This window comes from Lagenorhynchus albirostris, chromosome 12 (assembly GCF_949774975.1).
Source record: "Lagenorhynchus albirostris chromosome 12, mLagAlb1.1, whole genome shotgun sequence".
NCBI lineage: Eukaryota > Metazoa > Chordata > Mammalia > Artiodactyla > Delphinidae > Lagenorhynchus > Lagenorhynchus albirostris.
In genome coordinates, this window is record NC_083106.1 from 71,117,188 (window position 1) to 71,134,661 (window position 17,474).

At 34.3% G+C, this 17,474-nt stretch overlaps 1 protein-coding gene across 1 annotated transcript in view; it reads right to left on the reverse strand.

Annotated features, from left to right (window-relative positions):
* The window catches only part of DOP1A (DOP1 leucine zipper like protein A), a 91,856-nt gene that overhangs the window by 59,319 nt on the left and 15,063 nt on the right, over window positions 1-17,474 (reverse strand). The window contains exons 5-11 of the mRNA XM_060168349.1: window positions 15,593-15,691; window positions 7,943-8,042; window positions 7,091-7,173; window positions 6,056-6,164; window positions 4,708-4,828; window positions 2,422-2,541; window positions 571-685 (exon numbers count right to left, since the gene is read on the reverse strand). Coding sequence (XP_060024332.1) covers window positions 571-685; window positions 2,422-2,541; window positions 4,708-4,828; window positions 6,056-6,164; window positions 7,091-7,173; window positions 7,943-8,042; window positions 15,593-15,691 — 747 coding nt within the window. The remainder of the gene's footprint in view (window positions 1-570; window positions 686-2,421; window positions 2,542-4,707; window positions 4,829-6,055; window positions 6,165-7,090; window positions 7,174-7,942; window positions 8,043-15,592; window positions 15,692-17,474) is intronic.

Consider the following 17,474-nt stretch of genomic DNA (forward strand, 5'->3'; position numbering starts at 1 on the left):
GGTCATTTATTATTAATGACGTAAAATTTCTATTCCCAAATTCTCAATTTAAGTACTTCGAAGCATGTACTACAAAAGAACCCCAGTTTTATCTGTTACATTACTGAAATTATAACATAACAAAAGTGAATACAATCAGTTAAAAACAAAACAGGCTGAATGTCATACCTGACACAGCACCCTCATACTTCTAGTAGGCTTCAAAATGAGAAAGCAAAGAATTGAGGAGAGAAAAGGGGAAAAGATTTCCAACAGTCTTCATTTAATAGAATCATTAATGAATACAAATGCAGCATTAGACTATTATATACTAAACATGTAAGACTTCAATAACATGCAATTATGAAATATATTCCATGTATTATATAAGAATTGTATATGTATTACATATAATGTATGTCAGAGGACAAAACACTTCAAAAATTTTATTTAAAATGCTATACCAAAAGGGGGAAAATCAATTTAATTTAAAAAATGATATTTATTTGAAGATGAGGTCTATTTCCAAAATGAAATATTTGAACTATGTTATTACATTTCCTCAATATTTTTTCACCAGGGTGATCTTACCAAAGAAACTATATCCAACAAAAAATCCACCAGTAAGCAGAAATTGGTCAGCTGTAATTCAGATGAGTCGTTAACATCTCCAGGCCCACTATGAAGTCTGGCATGCTGTGTCCTCCTAAAAGGACAAAATTCACTTTATCAAGTATCCTATCAAGTGATGTGAATACATGTGATGATATCATTGCTCTTTAAATGAGTCATATCAACATTGGGATGCACACGGTTAACTTCTTGTGATGAAGTATGTTCCCTTTCCCCTAGGACACTACTGTATCTCTCCATGGAAAATTCCCAAAGCAAGATTCCTAGGCTGAACCTCTCCCTATGACACCCATCCTGAACTTCCAAGTGTTCTGGATGGTTCTATTTGGGACTTATTTCCTATTTCTCCCACCACAGATCTCATCTCCTAGTTAAAATGGACTATTTGCTACTTGATTTCTAACCTCAGGGCCTTTGTTCATACCAACCTGTCCCCCTGGATAGGCACCCTCTCCCAGCCTCATCCTCTCACATCCAGAATGCAGCCATCCTTCAAATGGTACCTCCTCTAAGAAGCCTCTTCTGATACAAGTAGTAGAGGTTATTCCTCCAACAAATATGCACATTAAATCACATTAATCCTATCTGCCCATACACTGCCCTACACTCTGAAGACACAAAGTAAGAATATGCTACAGTCCCTAGCCAGCAAGAAATATAAGCCTATAGACAAATAACCTAACATGTGATAGGGTAGGAGAAGCTGACTCTGATGGGAGATTTGAGGGAGTCATAGAAGGCTTCTGAAAGGGGGTGACCTCTTTATAGGACCTTACCAGATGGACTAGGGAGAAGAATATTTTCGAAAAAATAACATGAGTGAAAGCTCAGCAGCATCACTGAAGGCTCAGTTAATGTTGTTCAAGGAATAGTCCAGGTTAGCTAGAGAAGGGTATATGTGTATGTTTGTGAATGTGAAAACAAAGTAGAAACCTGGGCCAGGGCCGGGTGGTGAAAAGACACCCACAATTCCTCTACATTCCTACCACATCTTAATCTCTCTCTTAAGGCACCCATAACCTTTAGTTTAATACAGTACTAGGAATATGCATGAGCATGTCTTACTTGTTCCTGCTGTGAGCTCTTTGAAGACAGGCACTGTCTATATGTCTAGCATAGTGCCTTTCCACTGGGTGCGCAGTAGCTGTTCAATGAGTAAGCAAGCAACTTTCTAAATCGTTAAAGGGATTAATTTTATATTTATAAAAGACTTCTAATCCCGAGATCATAAATGCTTACTTGTTGACTCTATGCTCCCAAGGCTTGAGAGGTTAATCTGCTGCTGAGAGAATTTGGTCTAGAATCCAGACAGAAATTCTACCCAGGTTCACTAGTATTACTGGGTTTTCGGAGCATTTTTTAAGCTTTACAACCTAAGGAGTGGATGATAATATGGGCTGGTTCTATGTTTTTAAAAACATAAAAGTGACCGAGGACCTTTTTGTTATTCAAAGTGAGAAGCATTTTGGGAAAGTGTGCTGAGGCACCAGCCACAAATTTGCTACTTTCTCTGCAACAAAGAAAAACTGGATTACTATAGATTGGAGAGGGAAAATCTTTCATCTATGCTGGTGATTGAATAACTCATCTCTAAACTCCTTTTCAAATCTAAGATTATACAATCAATGATTCTGTATTCTAGAGTGACATGGTAGAGACAGATTATGGCCATTAAATGATAGTTGTCAGTAGTAGTAGTAAAATGTATAAAAGAACATTCTTTTCATTAAACTCAAGAACTTAAAAAAAAATAACAAAGACTGGCTTTGAATGCTATTAAATGAAAATGAATAAAACAGTTTAACGTACCTACAACATTCTTCAAACCAACGTGCAACATAATCCCACATATAATAAGGCTCAAAGGAATTAAAGAGAAGGTTGGCAGTTTTAATCAGTTCTGCTGTTTTCTTATTTTCCCTTAATTTACTAAAAAAAAAGAAAAAACAAAAACTGATAAATATAACATCTACGTTTTCAAATTTAAATGTGAGTGGAATGTTGTTAGGGGAGTACATATTCCTAAGTATTTGCTAGAAAACTTGCTAGTGAGAATATTGCAACAAATAATTTTTATCTACTGTCACTTTATCACTTTATGTGTAGTTATTTTTCCAAATTTGAGTTTTCATAACTCAAATGTATGATCAAGATCAGAAATTAACCTTGCATAAGAAAAATAGCTGTGCTTTCAGCAGAAGAACAAGAAGTTCTTTTTGAACTATTCTGAGAGCCTGATGGTGAATTTGGCATTAAATTCCTTTGTTTCCCTTGACACATATAAACTGAGTGATTTTTTAAAAATTAATTAATTAATTAATCTTTGGTTATGTTGGGTCTTCGTTGCTGCGTGCGGGCTTTCTCTAGTTGTGGTGAGCAAGGGCTACTCTTCGTTGTGGTGCGCACGCTTCTCATTGCGGTGGCTTCTCTTGTGGAGCTCTAGGTGCACGGGCTTCAGTAGTTGTGTCATGCAGGTTCAGTAGTTGTGGCTTGCGGGCTCTAGAGTGCAGGCTCAGTAGTTGTAGCACATGGGCTTAGTTGCTCCGCGGCATGTGGGATCTTCCTGGACCAGGGTTCAAACCCATGTCCCCTGTATTGGCAGACGGATTCTTAACTACTGCGCCACCAGGGAAGGCCCGGTGATTTGATTTTGACAGCCTTGATTCTGAAAGAATTTTCTCTGCTTTCCTGTACTATTCAGGATTTGTTTGAGAAAGGTTAAGTTTATCTTGGTGAGTTTCAATCAAATTATTATTTTTAGGTTGAAAAAACAATAACAACAAAAAGAAGTAATCCTGTCAATAGCCACTTTTACTGTAATTCCATCAGGGAAAAATAACTTCGTTATTTCAAGTGGGAGCCCTCTAGCCCATTAAATACCCACCTAACTACCATCTCCTGTCACCCTTTCTAACAATTAAAACAATTATTTTTCTATATAGTGATGTACTGTCAATACAACTAGCATGTTATAGCATGAAAGGCTAATTAAATACTCTATGGGACAAAATAAATTATCAGGCAGTGTACAGAATGAAACAGAGTACAAGGTTAGTCAATATTAACGGCTCAAACAAAAATCAGAGGGGATTATATTTATCAGAAATCAAAAACTGTCTTAAAAAGTTTTAATATATAAAAGTATGCTTTAGGAAAGCCCAGGTTATCTCCAAAGTGTCACCAAGGTGACGCTAATAAAATGCAAAGTGAGAATTCCCTGGCGGTCCAGTAGTTAGGACTCTGCCCAGGTTCAATCCCTGGTCAGGGAACTAAGATCCCACAAGCCACGCAGTGCAGCCCCCAAAAATTAATTAATTAATTAATAAAATAAAATTATGCAAAGTATGTAAAAGAAATTGTTGCCTTGGATCCTTTGTCATAATGATAAATGAGACTGGAAAACAGGTAGGCTCCTTAAAGTAGAGAAGAAATGAAAAAGTAAGACTTTGTCAGCATGTATCTACCACTGACTTAGAGAAGAGGATATGCTAATGTTATATGACTTCTCCCACGGATTAAAAAAAAAAATGTGTATATATACACACACACACATATATATATATAGAAATAATTTGAAAGAAGAAAGAACCATCACTTGAAAAAAAGTCTTTGAAGAACACCTAGTGCCCTCTGATGCATTTATTTCTGTGGTCAAGTCTTCTTCTGATCTATGCTTTGGTCTCCTGAGTGTGTCAAGGCACCAAGAGGGCACTACCCCGTGCAAACTACCAGGCCTGGTTACCAAGCAAGGTACAGCTTTCATTATTAACTGACATGTGGAAGCTAATCTCTTGTGAGTTTGAATGAATTCCCTGGAATCTGTATCTTCACATTAACTGCTAAAATTTAGTTTTCTAAACTGGTGAGGCTGAGAACCAACCCTGGAAGGTGGTGGCATTGTACACACCACTCATGCTACACATGCCTGTTTGAAAGGTCAGTGCAGTTAATTATGAGAGTTCACATTACTAAAATATAGCGATACTTTAAATCAAACTCACTCATTCATAACACAAATTTCATATAGCAATGTCTACTTTACAAATATTAATAAAGGAGGACCTTTGTGTCATGCTTAATTTTTTGGTAATCCACCTGCTTAACTGAGCATGATCCTTGCTGAAGGGTGGTTCCATCTGAAGATCCAATTCTGCTTTACACTGAGAATATAATGTTCTAAACACTTCAATGAGGACGTCTTCTAGAATTACAGGTCCTAAAATTAATATACATATTAAAGACAATAATTAATACTACAAATCATGATTATCTACAAATTGGCACAATTAAAGTATGCTTTAAAACAGGTATTTTGAAAAAATAATGTTTTTTCCAGAAGTGAAACTAAACTTCACATCCTGAGAGGCTAACAGTAAAATAGCAAAGAACTGAACAAATGTTTATCTAACTATATAGGTTGATGTAATAGAAATGACAAAATCAGGGAAACTGGTTTTGCCAGTTAATAGCTCTATTAGCTTGGACAAGTTATTTAACTTCTTTCAGCTTTGGTTTCTTCATGCAGAATGAGGATAATAGCAAACTTATGGGACTATCAGTGTAAGGGTCAGGAAAAATTCTGTAAGATGGGTAGCATGGTTCCCAGAATATAATGAGTACTCAATGAATGTAACTTATATTACTATTATTAATTAAAATAATACAAAGGTGCACAAGGCTAAACTTTCCTGCTATAAGAGACGCCAATCTCCTCAGAAAACTTCCTAAACTTCCATCTATTACCATGTAATAGAGCCACTGGTACAACTCAAGTTATTTTTATATTTAAATGTTTTCATTTTTCTTTTAAGAGTTGGTGAGAGAACTTATGCATATTTGCTAAAACTTCTGTACATTAAAAAAAAGAAGAAAAAAAACTTCTGCACATAATTTAATAAAACTACATAATTATTTCACTTTATCATTGCTAATATTTTCAGTTTTTCTTAATTTCTGTCTCAGGTGCCGTAACTATCTTCCCAAGAGATCTAGTATATAAGAAGTACACAGTGAAGAAAGGGAAAACACATAAAACAAAGGGGATGTGGGGAAGAAGGTTGAGGGGTATGACTAAAATACTTTTGCTCAAATCCTTGAATTCTGTGAACTATAAGATAGTCATGACAGATCATCAGTGTTTCGATTTCAGTACCTTAATCAGGATTAAGAGGGGCTTAGAGAGCACCTTTAAGGTGACTCCTCTGCTACCTACGTAGTACAGGGTAGACATATGATAACATACCAGCTGAATGTACATCTGTATCTTCTTAATGTTCTAGAGTGAATTTTAGGTAAGGAATTGTTGAGAACCTGTATTTAAAGGCCACCTCAAAATACAGAAATTTTTCTAAGTAATGACTTTGTCTTATATTTATCATGAAGCAATACAAAACAACCACATTATGATCTTACGCCCTAGGATAGTTAGGATAGTATATATTACCTAGCTCAGGTTTGTCCAGTAAACTGATTAAAATACGAAAAGGTTTTAGATCCTGCATTAAAGTGCTCTCTTCTCCAAATCCATTCACTTGTAAGATCCCCACCATTGCCTTCAAAGAAGAAAAAGTACATTAGTCATTTAAGTAAACAAATTCAAAGATTTTTTCTTAAGAAAAATATTTTTATATACAACCATATGTAAACAGAGATTTACATCTCCTATTGCTTTTCTGAAGTTCTTTTGCTGAAGTTGGCTTTTTTCCTCTGCTGGGGGAAAAGAAAAGTTATATTCATTTCTCTTGACAGAAGAAGAAAGGGCTTAACTTTTCCACCTTTTTTTCTAGAGAAAATGTGAAGAAAATCTAGAAAAATAAATTCATGAATTATCTGATTTCCTAAAAGATAAAAATGTTCCTCTTGACTGTCAACATGCCCCAAACTATCACTCATTATCATGGCAGTATCTACTATTATGCAATTATTTCCTCATTAGTAACTCAAACTGTATTCTTATAACTTCACTTATTTCAAACTGTTTCAGATACCATGTACTCTCTCAGTTTAAGATATCTTGAATAAATTTAATTGAAGTGAAAATAATATGAAATAAGCCTATAGGTCATTTTAATATTTCCATTACAAAAGTAGTTTTAACATTTAAATTCTTGTTGCAACCCAAATTTCCCTGGAATTTCAGAGTAAATAACACAGGTCCTGGCTCATTTTTGGAAGAGCTCCAACTTCCATAGGGCAGACAGGTGAGAAGCTGCAACTATGTTGTGATGAACTCATGAAAACAAAGTAAATGAAGAAAAAGATCTCAGGACTTACACAGAAGTGAGTCTAGCTTACCATTACTTACTTATTTCATTGCAGCCATTTGCTTGTTACAGTCATTCTTAGGAAGTTTGTGAGTCTTGTCTCCACCCCTTCAACTGTAAATTAATTCAAGGCAGGACTTTGTCTTATTTGTTATTTGTTGAGTAACTACAGTGGTCACGGAGTAACCAAAAAATAAAATGAAAGCATCCATTACCTGAACCAACAACTCTTTTGAAAAGGTAGTGAAATAGTAAGTAGCGTGTTCTTCAGGATTGCTGTGTCTTGTGCTTCTGGGTCCTATGATAGCACCGTTGTTATCAAAACCTCCATGGAAACAAATTGTAAAATAAATTAAAATGGAATTCTTAAAACTGTTGTTCACTAAATACCAAAACAGCAAATATCTCAAAAACAGCACTAAACACTTACCAATTAGTAGCCCAATCAATGTCAGCAAGAGAGATCATTTTAGATAGTTTAATAAAGGGAAACCAATTCAATACATAAGTGAGTATCATAGTAAACTTCCAGAATTATCTTGGTTTTTTTCAAACAGTGAAAGAACTGAAGATTCAGAAAATCCAAAATAAGTTATATTGTGTCTTCTCACTCCAGGCAGTAAAGAGTTGTGAAGACAGGCCAAACACTCACAAAAAGTATGGAAGAACAAAGTATACACAATATTTTACTGCCTGAGTGGGAGACAGGTACCATGTGTGGGACAGGAGTACTAGTCCTGATTCAAGTTTTGGATATTATGTCATTATTTTGATTATGAATTTATCCTTCTTTGTCTACATACTTGGAGTATAATAGCCTCAATTTATAAGGGGAAAAAAATCTTGTCAAAGGGAACATGACCTATAGATTAAAACAGCTTCTTCAACTAAGAAGCTTTTGAGATTTCTTCATACCATACACAACTCATACTGTCTTTATTTTTATTATCTATTTAAGTAAACTTTTAGTTTCTTAATTTAGGACATACATAAACTTGATAATACTTATGTATGGAAAATTTCCCTTCATCCTTTCCTAGCTAAGACCACACACATCAAACACTTACCGAGAAGCCAGGCATAAAGTCTTCGGTTCAGGGACATATCCCTCCTTAATACTACGTGCAGGGCTGCTGACAAGATCCTTATCATGTCTGGTCGAGTGGCCTGCAATAGTTGGGAATGTGGTTGTACTTAATCACATACAAAAATATATTACTTTCTTTCCTCTTTAAAAAAATAATACCTCACAGTACATTCAGAACTTGAGGGTTTATGAGGTACTTTCACACAACATTATCTCATTTGATCTTTCAAACACAGGAATTATTACTTCCATGTTACAGATTAGGAAACAGAAAAGCTGGATAACACAGCTATTTAGTTGCATACCTAAAACTATAACTGAAATAGTTTAACCTCCATTTTAAAGTTTTTTATCCTATCCAATATTAGCAAAATCTGTCAGAAACAAAGAAATTGGAGCCAGAAGGGACAGACACAAGAAAATAATATGCCTTTAGTCTTTCACATTCGTAGTGGTGTCAACTGACTATAAATAAACTCTTCAGAAGTTCACTATCTTCATCAATTCCAAGTCTTTCATTTCTTGTTCTTTTTAAAATTTTTATCGTGTAGTATTTCAAACACAGAGAAATACAGAAAACAATATAATGAACCCTTTTTGTAACCATCACCCAGCTTTAACAAATCTTAATTTCTTTTTTTCATTTTACTGAAGGTCTTTTAAAGAGAAATAATTCACTTTTTTCTTTGCCTCTTTCCTAATAGCCTTAATTAGATGTTTAAAATATGATTTACTAAAGGAGATCTGGTTTTAGCTAAAAGGGTTCAAGTTAAAAGAAAAAAGGAAAGCAGTTAATTAAATTGCTGGCAATTTTAAGAATATTACTAGATAATCACTTTAGAATAGAATTTTGGAATTTGAGCATTAGAAGGTATGGTAGAAATCACCTAGTCTCACAACCACTTTAGAATAAAGGACCAGAGCCTCACAGGGCCTAAGTACTTAAATGCCTTGTTGGTGCCCAGCTGATAGTGAATGCACCTCTCCTTAATCAGACTACCCAACTTTTTACTACACCATGCTTTTTGACAGACAGTATTAGAAAGGAATTCACCCAACTTGCTTAGTTTAAAGGAATCTTAGAGAAATAACTGACATGTTACAGAACACAGATCATCAACAGCTGCCAAAATACAGTCACGCATCTGAACACAGATGTCTTCTATTCACCTAAGCAATTCTCAAACGGCGGTTCCCAGACTCCTGGGGATCTCTAAGAGCCTTTCAGGAGGACCACAAGGTAAAAAAAATATATAAAACAATACCAAGATGTTATTTGCCTTTTTTGATGTGTTAACATTTCCTCTGATCATGCAATACTGGGTAAAACTGCTGGCATCTTAACACAAAAAGAAGCAGTACCAGCAGTGGCATCCACTGTACTTGTAGTCATTGTATTTTTTACTGTTATGTATTTACAGTAAAAGTCAAAAACAAAAAAAGAAAAAACATTTTCACTTAAGAATGCTGATTAAACAGCAAACATTTATTTTATTAAATACTGACTCTTGAGTACCTGCCTTTTAATATTCTGTGTAATGAAAGGAGTATACATAAAGTACTCCTACTGTAAACTGAAGCATGATGGATGTCTCGAGAAAAAGCATTTGTGTGACTATTTGAATTGTGAGGTGAACTACCAGCTTTTTGTCACAGAATATCACTTTTACCTGAAAGAATGACTGATGTGATCTATAATTATTCAGGCTTGGACACCTGGCAGACATTTTCTCAAAAATAAACAAACTGAGCCTGTCACTTCAAGGGAAAACAATTCATATTCATTATTACAAATAATAAAATTTAAGCTTCCAAGAGAAAACTAGAATTTTGGAAAATTTGTATTTGGCTTGAAATTATATTGAACTGAACCAAACTGGCTTGAAAGCTTCCCAATACCTAACAAACTTTACTGATGAGATCAGTGGTGATACTAGTAAATGTGATTGTTGTTGTGTTAACACTTGGGACATATACATAATTCAGTAAAGCAACACTTTCCAAACAACCAATCATGATGTTACAAAAGCATGTATGGGTAAAAGATCTATTCAAAGTGCAAGACAGACCAGTGGATTTTAATGAAACACACTATGAAAAGTTCATTGATATGGTTTTAGACTTCATATTACAACTAATTTTTAAAAAAACTATGGCTTGTTGAGTTTTGGTGTAGTATCAAAGAAAAATATACTATTTTAACAAAAAAGGCTATTGAAATACTCCTTCCTTTTCCAACTAGTATCTGTGTGAGATCAAATTTTATCCATATACTTCAATCAAAAGAAAAAAATCACAACAGAGTGAATGCTGAAGTAGATACGAGCATTCTGCTTTCTACTATTAGACCAGACATTAAAGAGATTTTCAAAAAATAGAAAACAATGTTAATCTACTAATTTTTTTAACGTGTTGGAAAATACTCTCATAAAATATTATTTGTACTCATGTGATAACTTTGTTATTGTTATTTTAAATGAATTAGTAAATATTTTAAAATTTGCCAGTTTTAATTTATAATATGATAAACATAGATAGATCTAACCTACATAAGCAAAAGAATTTTTAGGATCCTCAATATTTTTAAAGAGTGTAATGGGGTCCTGAAACCAAAGAACTCCTGATCTACCTATTTAACCTCAGATACATGTAGGTCACAGATATTGTCACAAGATATGAGAAGTACTAATGTCTTCCAATCTTATTTTGAGAGAAAAACTTACTTTCCTAAGAAAGTAAGAAGTCACTTCTTGATTACTACTGACATCACTACGTATTGCTAATATGGAAAAAAATTCTATTATAATCTCAATTAAAGGTCTAACTTCTAGAGATTAGGGTCAACTTTCCATAAAATTAATAAAGAGAGTCTAATAAACTTGTAAAGTGCTAACACTCCTAACAGCAATCACTCTTTTTGGGATAAGTTAATGAAGGCTCTCTTAAATTACCATTACAATCAATACTTGTTATGAGTTTATTACATGCAAGACATGGAAAGGAGGAAAGTGGGGAACAAAGAATACTCTGTTATGATCCTTTGATCCTTTTTCTAAGGTAATCTAATAATATGGTATAGTAATGGGGGGGAAGAGTATTAGAATTGGTCTGGGTGGAGTATGTACTTTTAAAAAAACATATTCATCACAGCTATTGTTTTCATAATACAAATTACAGAAGGAAGGCAGAGAAAATCTTTTTCGTTGGTAGGGATACAGAGGTGGTAGAGTAAGAAAGTACTGAAAGAAGCTCAGGCTGAAAAAAGGTTGAGAAGTACTGGTCTAGTGAGATGACATTGTTCGTGTCAATTAAAGTCTACCATGACTTAATTCTTCAGATCCTGCTGAATCATCTATCAGTATATTGAAGGACTAATAGCGTTGAAAGTTTGAAAGGGAAGAAAACAATGGGAATGTTTAACAGTAAAGGTTAATGAGTTTTTTTAATAAACATTTTAGGCTTTTGAGCCACATATTTCTTTGCCATAATCTTTGTTTTCTTTCTTCTTTCTTTCTTTTTCTTTCTTTTTCTTTCTTTCTTTCTTTCTTTTCTTTCTTTCCTCCCTCCCTCCCTTCCTTTCATTCATTCACATCTTTATTGGAGTATAATTGCTTTACAATGGTGTGTTAGTTTCTGCTTTATCACAAAGTGAATCAGTTATACATATACATATGTTCCCATATCTCTCCCCTCTTGCGTCTCCCCTCCTTCCCACCCTCCCTATCCCACTCCTCTGGTGGTCACAAAGCACTGAGCTGATCTCCCTGTGCTATGTGGTTGCTTCCCACTAGCTATCTATTTTACGTTTGGTAGTGTATATATGTCCATGCCACTCTCTCACTTTGTCACAGCTTACCCTTCCCTCTCCCCATATCCTCAAGTCCATACTCTAGTAGGTCTGTGTCTTTATTCCCATCTTGCCCCTAGGTTCTTCATGAGTTTTTTTTTTTTTCTTAGATTCCATATATATGTGTTAGCATACGGTATTTGTTTTTCTCTTTCTGACTTACTTCACTCTGTATGACAGACTCTAGGTCCATCCACCTCACTACAAATAACTCAATTTCGATTCCTTTTATGGCTGAGTAATATTCCACTGTATATATGTGTCATATCTTCTTTATCCATTCATCTGTTGATGGACACTTAGGTTGCTTCCATGTCCTGGCTATTGTAAACAGAGCTGCAATGAACATTTTGGCACATGACTCTTTTTGAGTTATGGTTTTCTCAGGGTATATGCCCAGTAGTGGGATTGCTGAGTCATATGGTACTTCTACTTTTAGTTTTTTAAGGAACCTCCATACTGTTCTCCATACGGGCTGTATCAATTTACATTCCCAACAACAGTGCAAGAGTGTTCCCTTTTCTCCACACCCTCTCCGCCATTTATTGTTTCTAGATTTTTTGATGATGGCTATTCTGACTGGTGTGAGATGATATCTCATTGTAGTTTTGATTTGCATTTCTCTAATGATTAATGATGTTGAGCATCCTTTCATGTGTTTGTTGGCAATCTGTATATCTTCTTTGGAGAAATGTCTATTTAGGTCTTTTGTCCATTTTTGGATTGGGTTGTTTGTTTTTTTGATATTGAGCTGCATGAGCTGCTTGTAAATTTTGGTGACTAATCCTTTGTCAATTGCTTCATTTGCAAATATTTTCTCCCATTCTGAGGGTTGTCTTTTCGTCTTGCTTAGGGTTTCCTTTGCTTTGCAAAAGCTTTTAAGTTTCATTAGGTCCCATTTGTTTATTTTTGTTTTTATTTCCATTTCTCTAGGAGGTGGGTCAAAAAGGATCTTGCTGTGATTTATGTCATAGAGTGTTCTGCCTATGTTTTCCTCTAAGAGTTTGATAGTGTCTGGCCTTACATTTAGGTCTTTAATCCATTTTGAGTTTATTTTTGTGTATGGTGTTAGGGAGTGTTCTAATTTCATACTTTTATATGTACCTGTCCAGTTTTCCCAGCACCACTTATTGAAGAGGTTGTCTTTTCTCCATTGTATATTCTTGCCTCCTTTATCAAACGTAAGTTGACCATATGTGCATGGGTTTACCTCTGGGCTTTCTATCCTGTCCCATTGATCTATATTTCTGTTTTTGTGCCAGTACCATACTGTGTTGATTACTGTAGCTTTGTAGTGTTGTCTGAAGTCAGGGAGCCTGATTCCTCCAGCTCCGTTTTTCGTTCTCAAGATTGCTTTGGTTATTCGGGGTCTTTTGTGTTTCTATACAAATTGTGAAAGTTTTTGTTCTAATTCTGTGAAAAATGCCATTGGTAGTTTGATAGGGATTGCATTGAATCTGTAGATTGCTTTGGGTAGTAGAGTGATTTTCACAATGTTGATTCTTCCAATCCAAGAACATGGTATATCTCTCCATCTATTTGTATCATCTTTAATTTCTTTCATCAGTGTCTTATAATTTTCTGCATACAGGTTTTTTGTCTCCCTGGGTAGGTTTATTCCTAGGTATTTTATTCTTTTTGTTGCAGTGGTAAATGGGAGTGTTTGCTTAATTTCACTTTCAGATTTTTCATCATTAGTGTATAGGAATGTTAGAGATTTCTGTGCATTAATTTTGTATCCTGCTACTTTACCAAATTCATTGATTAGCTCTAATAATTTTCTGGTAGCATCTTTAGGCTTCTCTATGTACAGTATCATGTCATCTGCAAATAGTGACAGCTTTACTTCTTTTTTTCTGATTTGGATTCCTTTTATTTCTTTTTCTTCTCTGATTACTGTGGCTAAAACTTCCAAAACTATGTTGAATAAGAGTGGTGAGAGTGGGCAACCTTGTCTTGTTCCTGATCTTAGTGGAAATGGTTTCAGTTTTTCACCATTGAGGACGATGTTGGCTGTGGGTTTGTCACATATGGCCTTTATTATGTTGAGGAAAGTTCCCTCTATGCCTACTTTCTGGAGGGTTTTTATCATAAATGGATGTTGAATTTTGTCAAAAGCTTTCTCTGCATCGACTGAGATGATCATATGGTTTTTCTCCTTCAATTTGTTAATATGGTGTATCACACTGATTGATTTGTGTATACTGAAGAATCCTTGCACTTCTGGGATAAACCCCACTTGATCATGGTGTATGATCCTTTTAATGTGTTGTTGGATTCTGTTTGCTAGTATTTTGTTGAGGATTTTGCATCTATGTTCATCAGTGATATTGGCCTGTAGTTTTCTTTCTTTGTGACATCTGTGTCTAGTTTTGGTATCAGGGTGATGGTGGCCTCGTGGAATGAGTTTGAAAGTGTTCCTCCCTCTGTTATATTTTGGAAGAGTTTGAGAAGGATAGGTGTTAGCTCTTCTCTAAATGTTTAACAGAATTCGCCTGTGAAGCCATCGTAAAAAATCATTCTTATCTTGCAGGCTGCTTGCCCACCTCTCTACTGGTAAGTTCAGACTACACCAATATGCCACAGCAGCCGTTTTTGTGAAAAGCCAGAGGCAGAATAAAGGCCCTTGGCTTAAGGATGGCAAGTCTTAAAATAGAAACTGGGGGTGGTTTATGTCCCACCCGTATAAATATACTGTTCCTATTACTAGGGAACAGTATAGGCAATGAAGTGTAAGATTCTTCAATTATTAGTAACTCAATTTCAACCTGAATAAAGTAATAAAAGAAAAATTTGAGCACGGCCAATTATAATGAAAATTCACTAGTTATCTACTAACCACAGCTCTTACAAAATCCCAAATAATAGTCTTTTCTGCTAATGACATTTTAGAAACAAACTTACTTTTCCGAGGTAAAAGTTTTCCATTTCTTATTACATTTGTTAGGTATGTAGTTCCACCATTCTGAATACTTACACATTGGCACTCTAAATTGCTCATCATAATTTAGAACTCAAAAGAATTTAGATCACTTCCTTAAAAAATGAGGATAGTAATTAAATTAAGTTCCAGCTTCATTTACGATTTAAGTGAGTTATTCTCATCTGTCACGAAAGTACAGTTGACCCATGAACAAAGAGGGGGTTAAGAGTGTCAACAGTTAATGGAAAATCCCAGCATAATTTCAGTCGGCCCTCCATATCCACAGTTTCATATCCTAGGATTCAAAAAACCATGGATTCTGTAGTACTGTAGTATTTACTACTGAAAAAGAATCTGCATATAAGTGGACCTGTGCAGTTCAAACCCTTGTTCAAATTTCAACTGGACTAGAGAATGTCAGAGTAACTAAATATTTGGCTTTCAAATTACAGCCAACTCTGCTAAGGGTCTGACATACATCCCCCAAATCACCAAACCAAGAAAAGATGACATTAGGACAGAGATAAGAGCTAGGTAGAAGGCCTGGGTCTCAGAGTCTTGGCTTACTCACAGCTAGCAATGAATAACAATACCTCTTGCTTTTTAAAGGTTAAAACTTTTTTTTTAAAGGTATGAAATAATCTATTTAATTCTTCATATTCTTATCCAAATCAATAAATCTTATTTTCCCCAAAATTTCACAAATTCCACTCCTTAAAAAGGGAACTTGTTTTCTATGTACTTACTGGTTTATAAAACAAGAGAATACAACTTAAATCCAATTTTAAAAATAACTACACATCAGGAATCTATGAATGTCTAAAGAATGCCTTATGTTGATACTGGCATTACTGTTTTACCTGACTCATGTGGAATGGAAAACAGAAGAGTATGAGGTCCAGTGTGCTTCTCTGTACCAGTACACTTGAATCCTGCACCGAAGTGCTTACCGCTTCTACCTAAAATAAGAGAGTCTTTAGTTATCTATTGTGTATTACCCTGGGAAATAGTTACCATGAAAATGTAACAATGCTTCATTTTCCTCAAAAAACAGAAGTATGTTTCCAAGTTTCTTTTATCACTAATTACACATTTGTACATTGTTTTGAATAGGTAAATATAATAGTTTAAAATTAAGGAGCACAAAAGAGTACATAGCCAAAAGGTTCTCCCCCATCTGTTTCCAACCACCCAGTTTTGTTTGTGTAAACAATCAAGAATACCAGTGAATACTTTCTGCAAATATAAGTAAAAAAAACATGCATGCATAATCCCAAACTCTGCCTTTTTCATTTAACAACATACCCTGCAGAGCTTTCCTTAACACTACATAAAGAACTTCATTTTTTATATCCAAAGAAATACTTCCTTTCATAGATGAATCCTTATTTATTTAACTAGGCTCCTAATGATGGACATTTATACTGCTTACAACCATTTACTATTGTAAGTAATGTTGCAATATACTTACATAATATACAAGCACACCTACAGGATAAATCTTTCAAAGCAGAATTGCCAGATATTGTGATATACGCAGTTGCAATTTAAATAGTGTAATGCTTTGTCTTAAGGTTATGTATATTTATATTCTCACCAGCTCTGTGTGACAATTTGTTTTTCCGTGTTAACCCACACGTTTCTTGTTTTTGTCAATCTGATATATGAAAATGGGTATCTTCATACAGTTTAAATTTTTATTTCTCTTCTTACAAATAACACTGAGAATTTTTTCGTACCTTTGAATTATTTTTATTTCCTTAGGTTAACTTTCTGTTCAAATCAATTTTCCTACTTGACTGTTAATATTTACTTATTTATTTACGTAACTCTTTGAATAATAAGGAGGTTAGTCCTTTGACTGTGATGTATTATAAACAGTTATCCAATTATGGCACTTGATTTTTAAAGAAATTTAAAAAAATGACTTCTTTAAAACTTCCATTAAGTCATTAAAAGGAAATGTAACAATACATTTGGAAAATAGTTTGGTAGTTTCTTATAACCTTAAAACATATATTAGGAGAAAATATAAAAGTAAATCTGTTTGAGCTTAGATTAGACACAATTTCTTAGATAATATCTAACACCAAAAGCACAAATGACAAAAAAGAAAACAGATAAATTGGATTTGATCAAAATTAAAATTTTTGTACTTCAAAGGACACTATCAAGAAAGTGAGAAGACAACTGAATGGGAGAAAATATTTTTAAATCATATATATGATAAGAATTTAATATCCAAAATGTATAGAGAACTCCTACAACATAACAACAAAAAGAGAAATAAACCAATTTAAATAATGGGCAAAGAATTTGAACAGACATTTCTCCAAACATTTAAAGATGGCCAATAACCACAAATACGTTCAACATCATTAATCATTAGGGAAATGCAAATCAAAACCACAATGAGATAACACTTCAAACCCATTAGGATGGCTATAATAAAAAAGACAGACAGTAACAAGTATTGAAATGGATGTAGAGAAAAGGGAACCCTCGTATATTGCTAATTGGAATGTAAATCGGTACAGTAACTTTGGAAAACAGTTTGCCAGTTCCTCAAAAAGTTAAACACAGTTACCATATGACCCAGTAATCCCACTGTTAGGTGTATATCTCGAAGATACAAAAACTTATGTCTACACAAAAACTTATGCATGAATGTTCATAAAGAATTATTCCTTAAGAGCCAAAAAGGAGAAGTAACCCAAACTGTAATCAACTGAATGATGGATA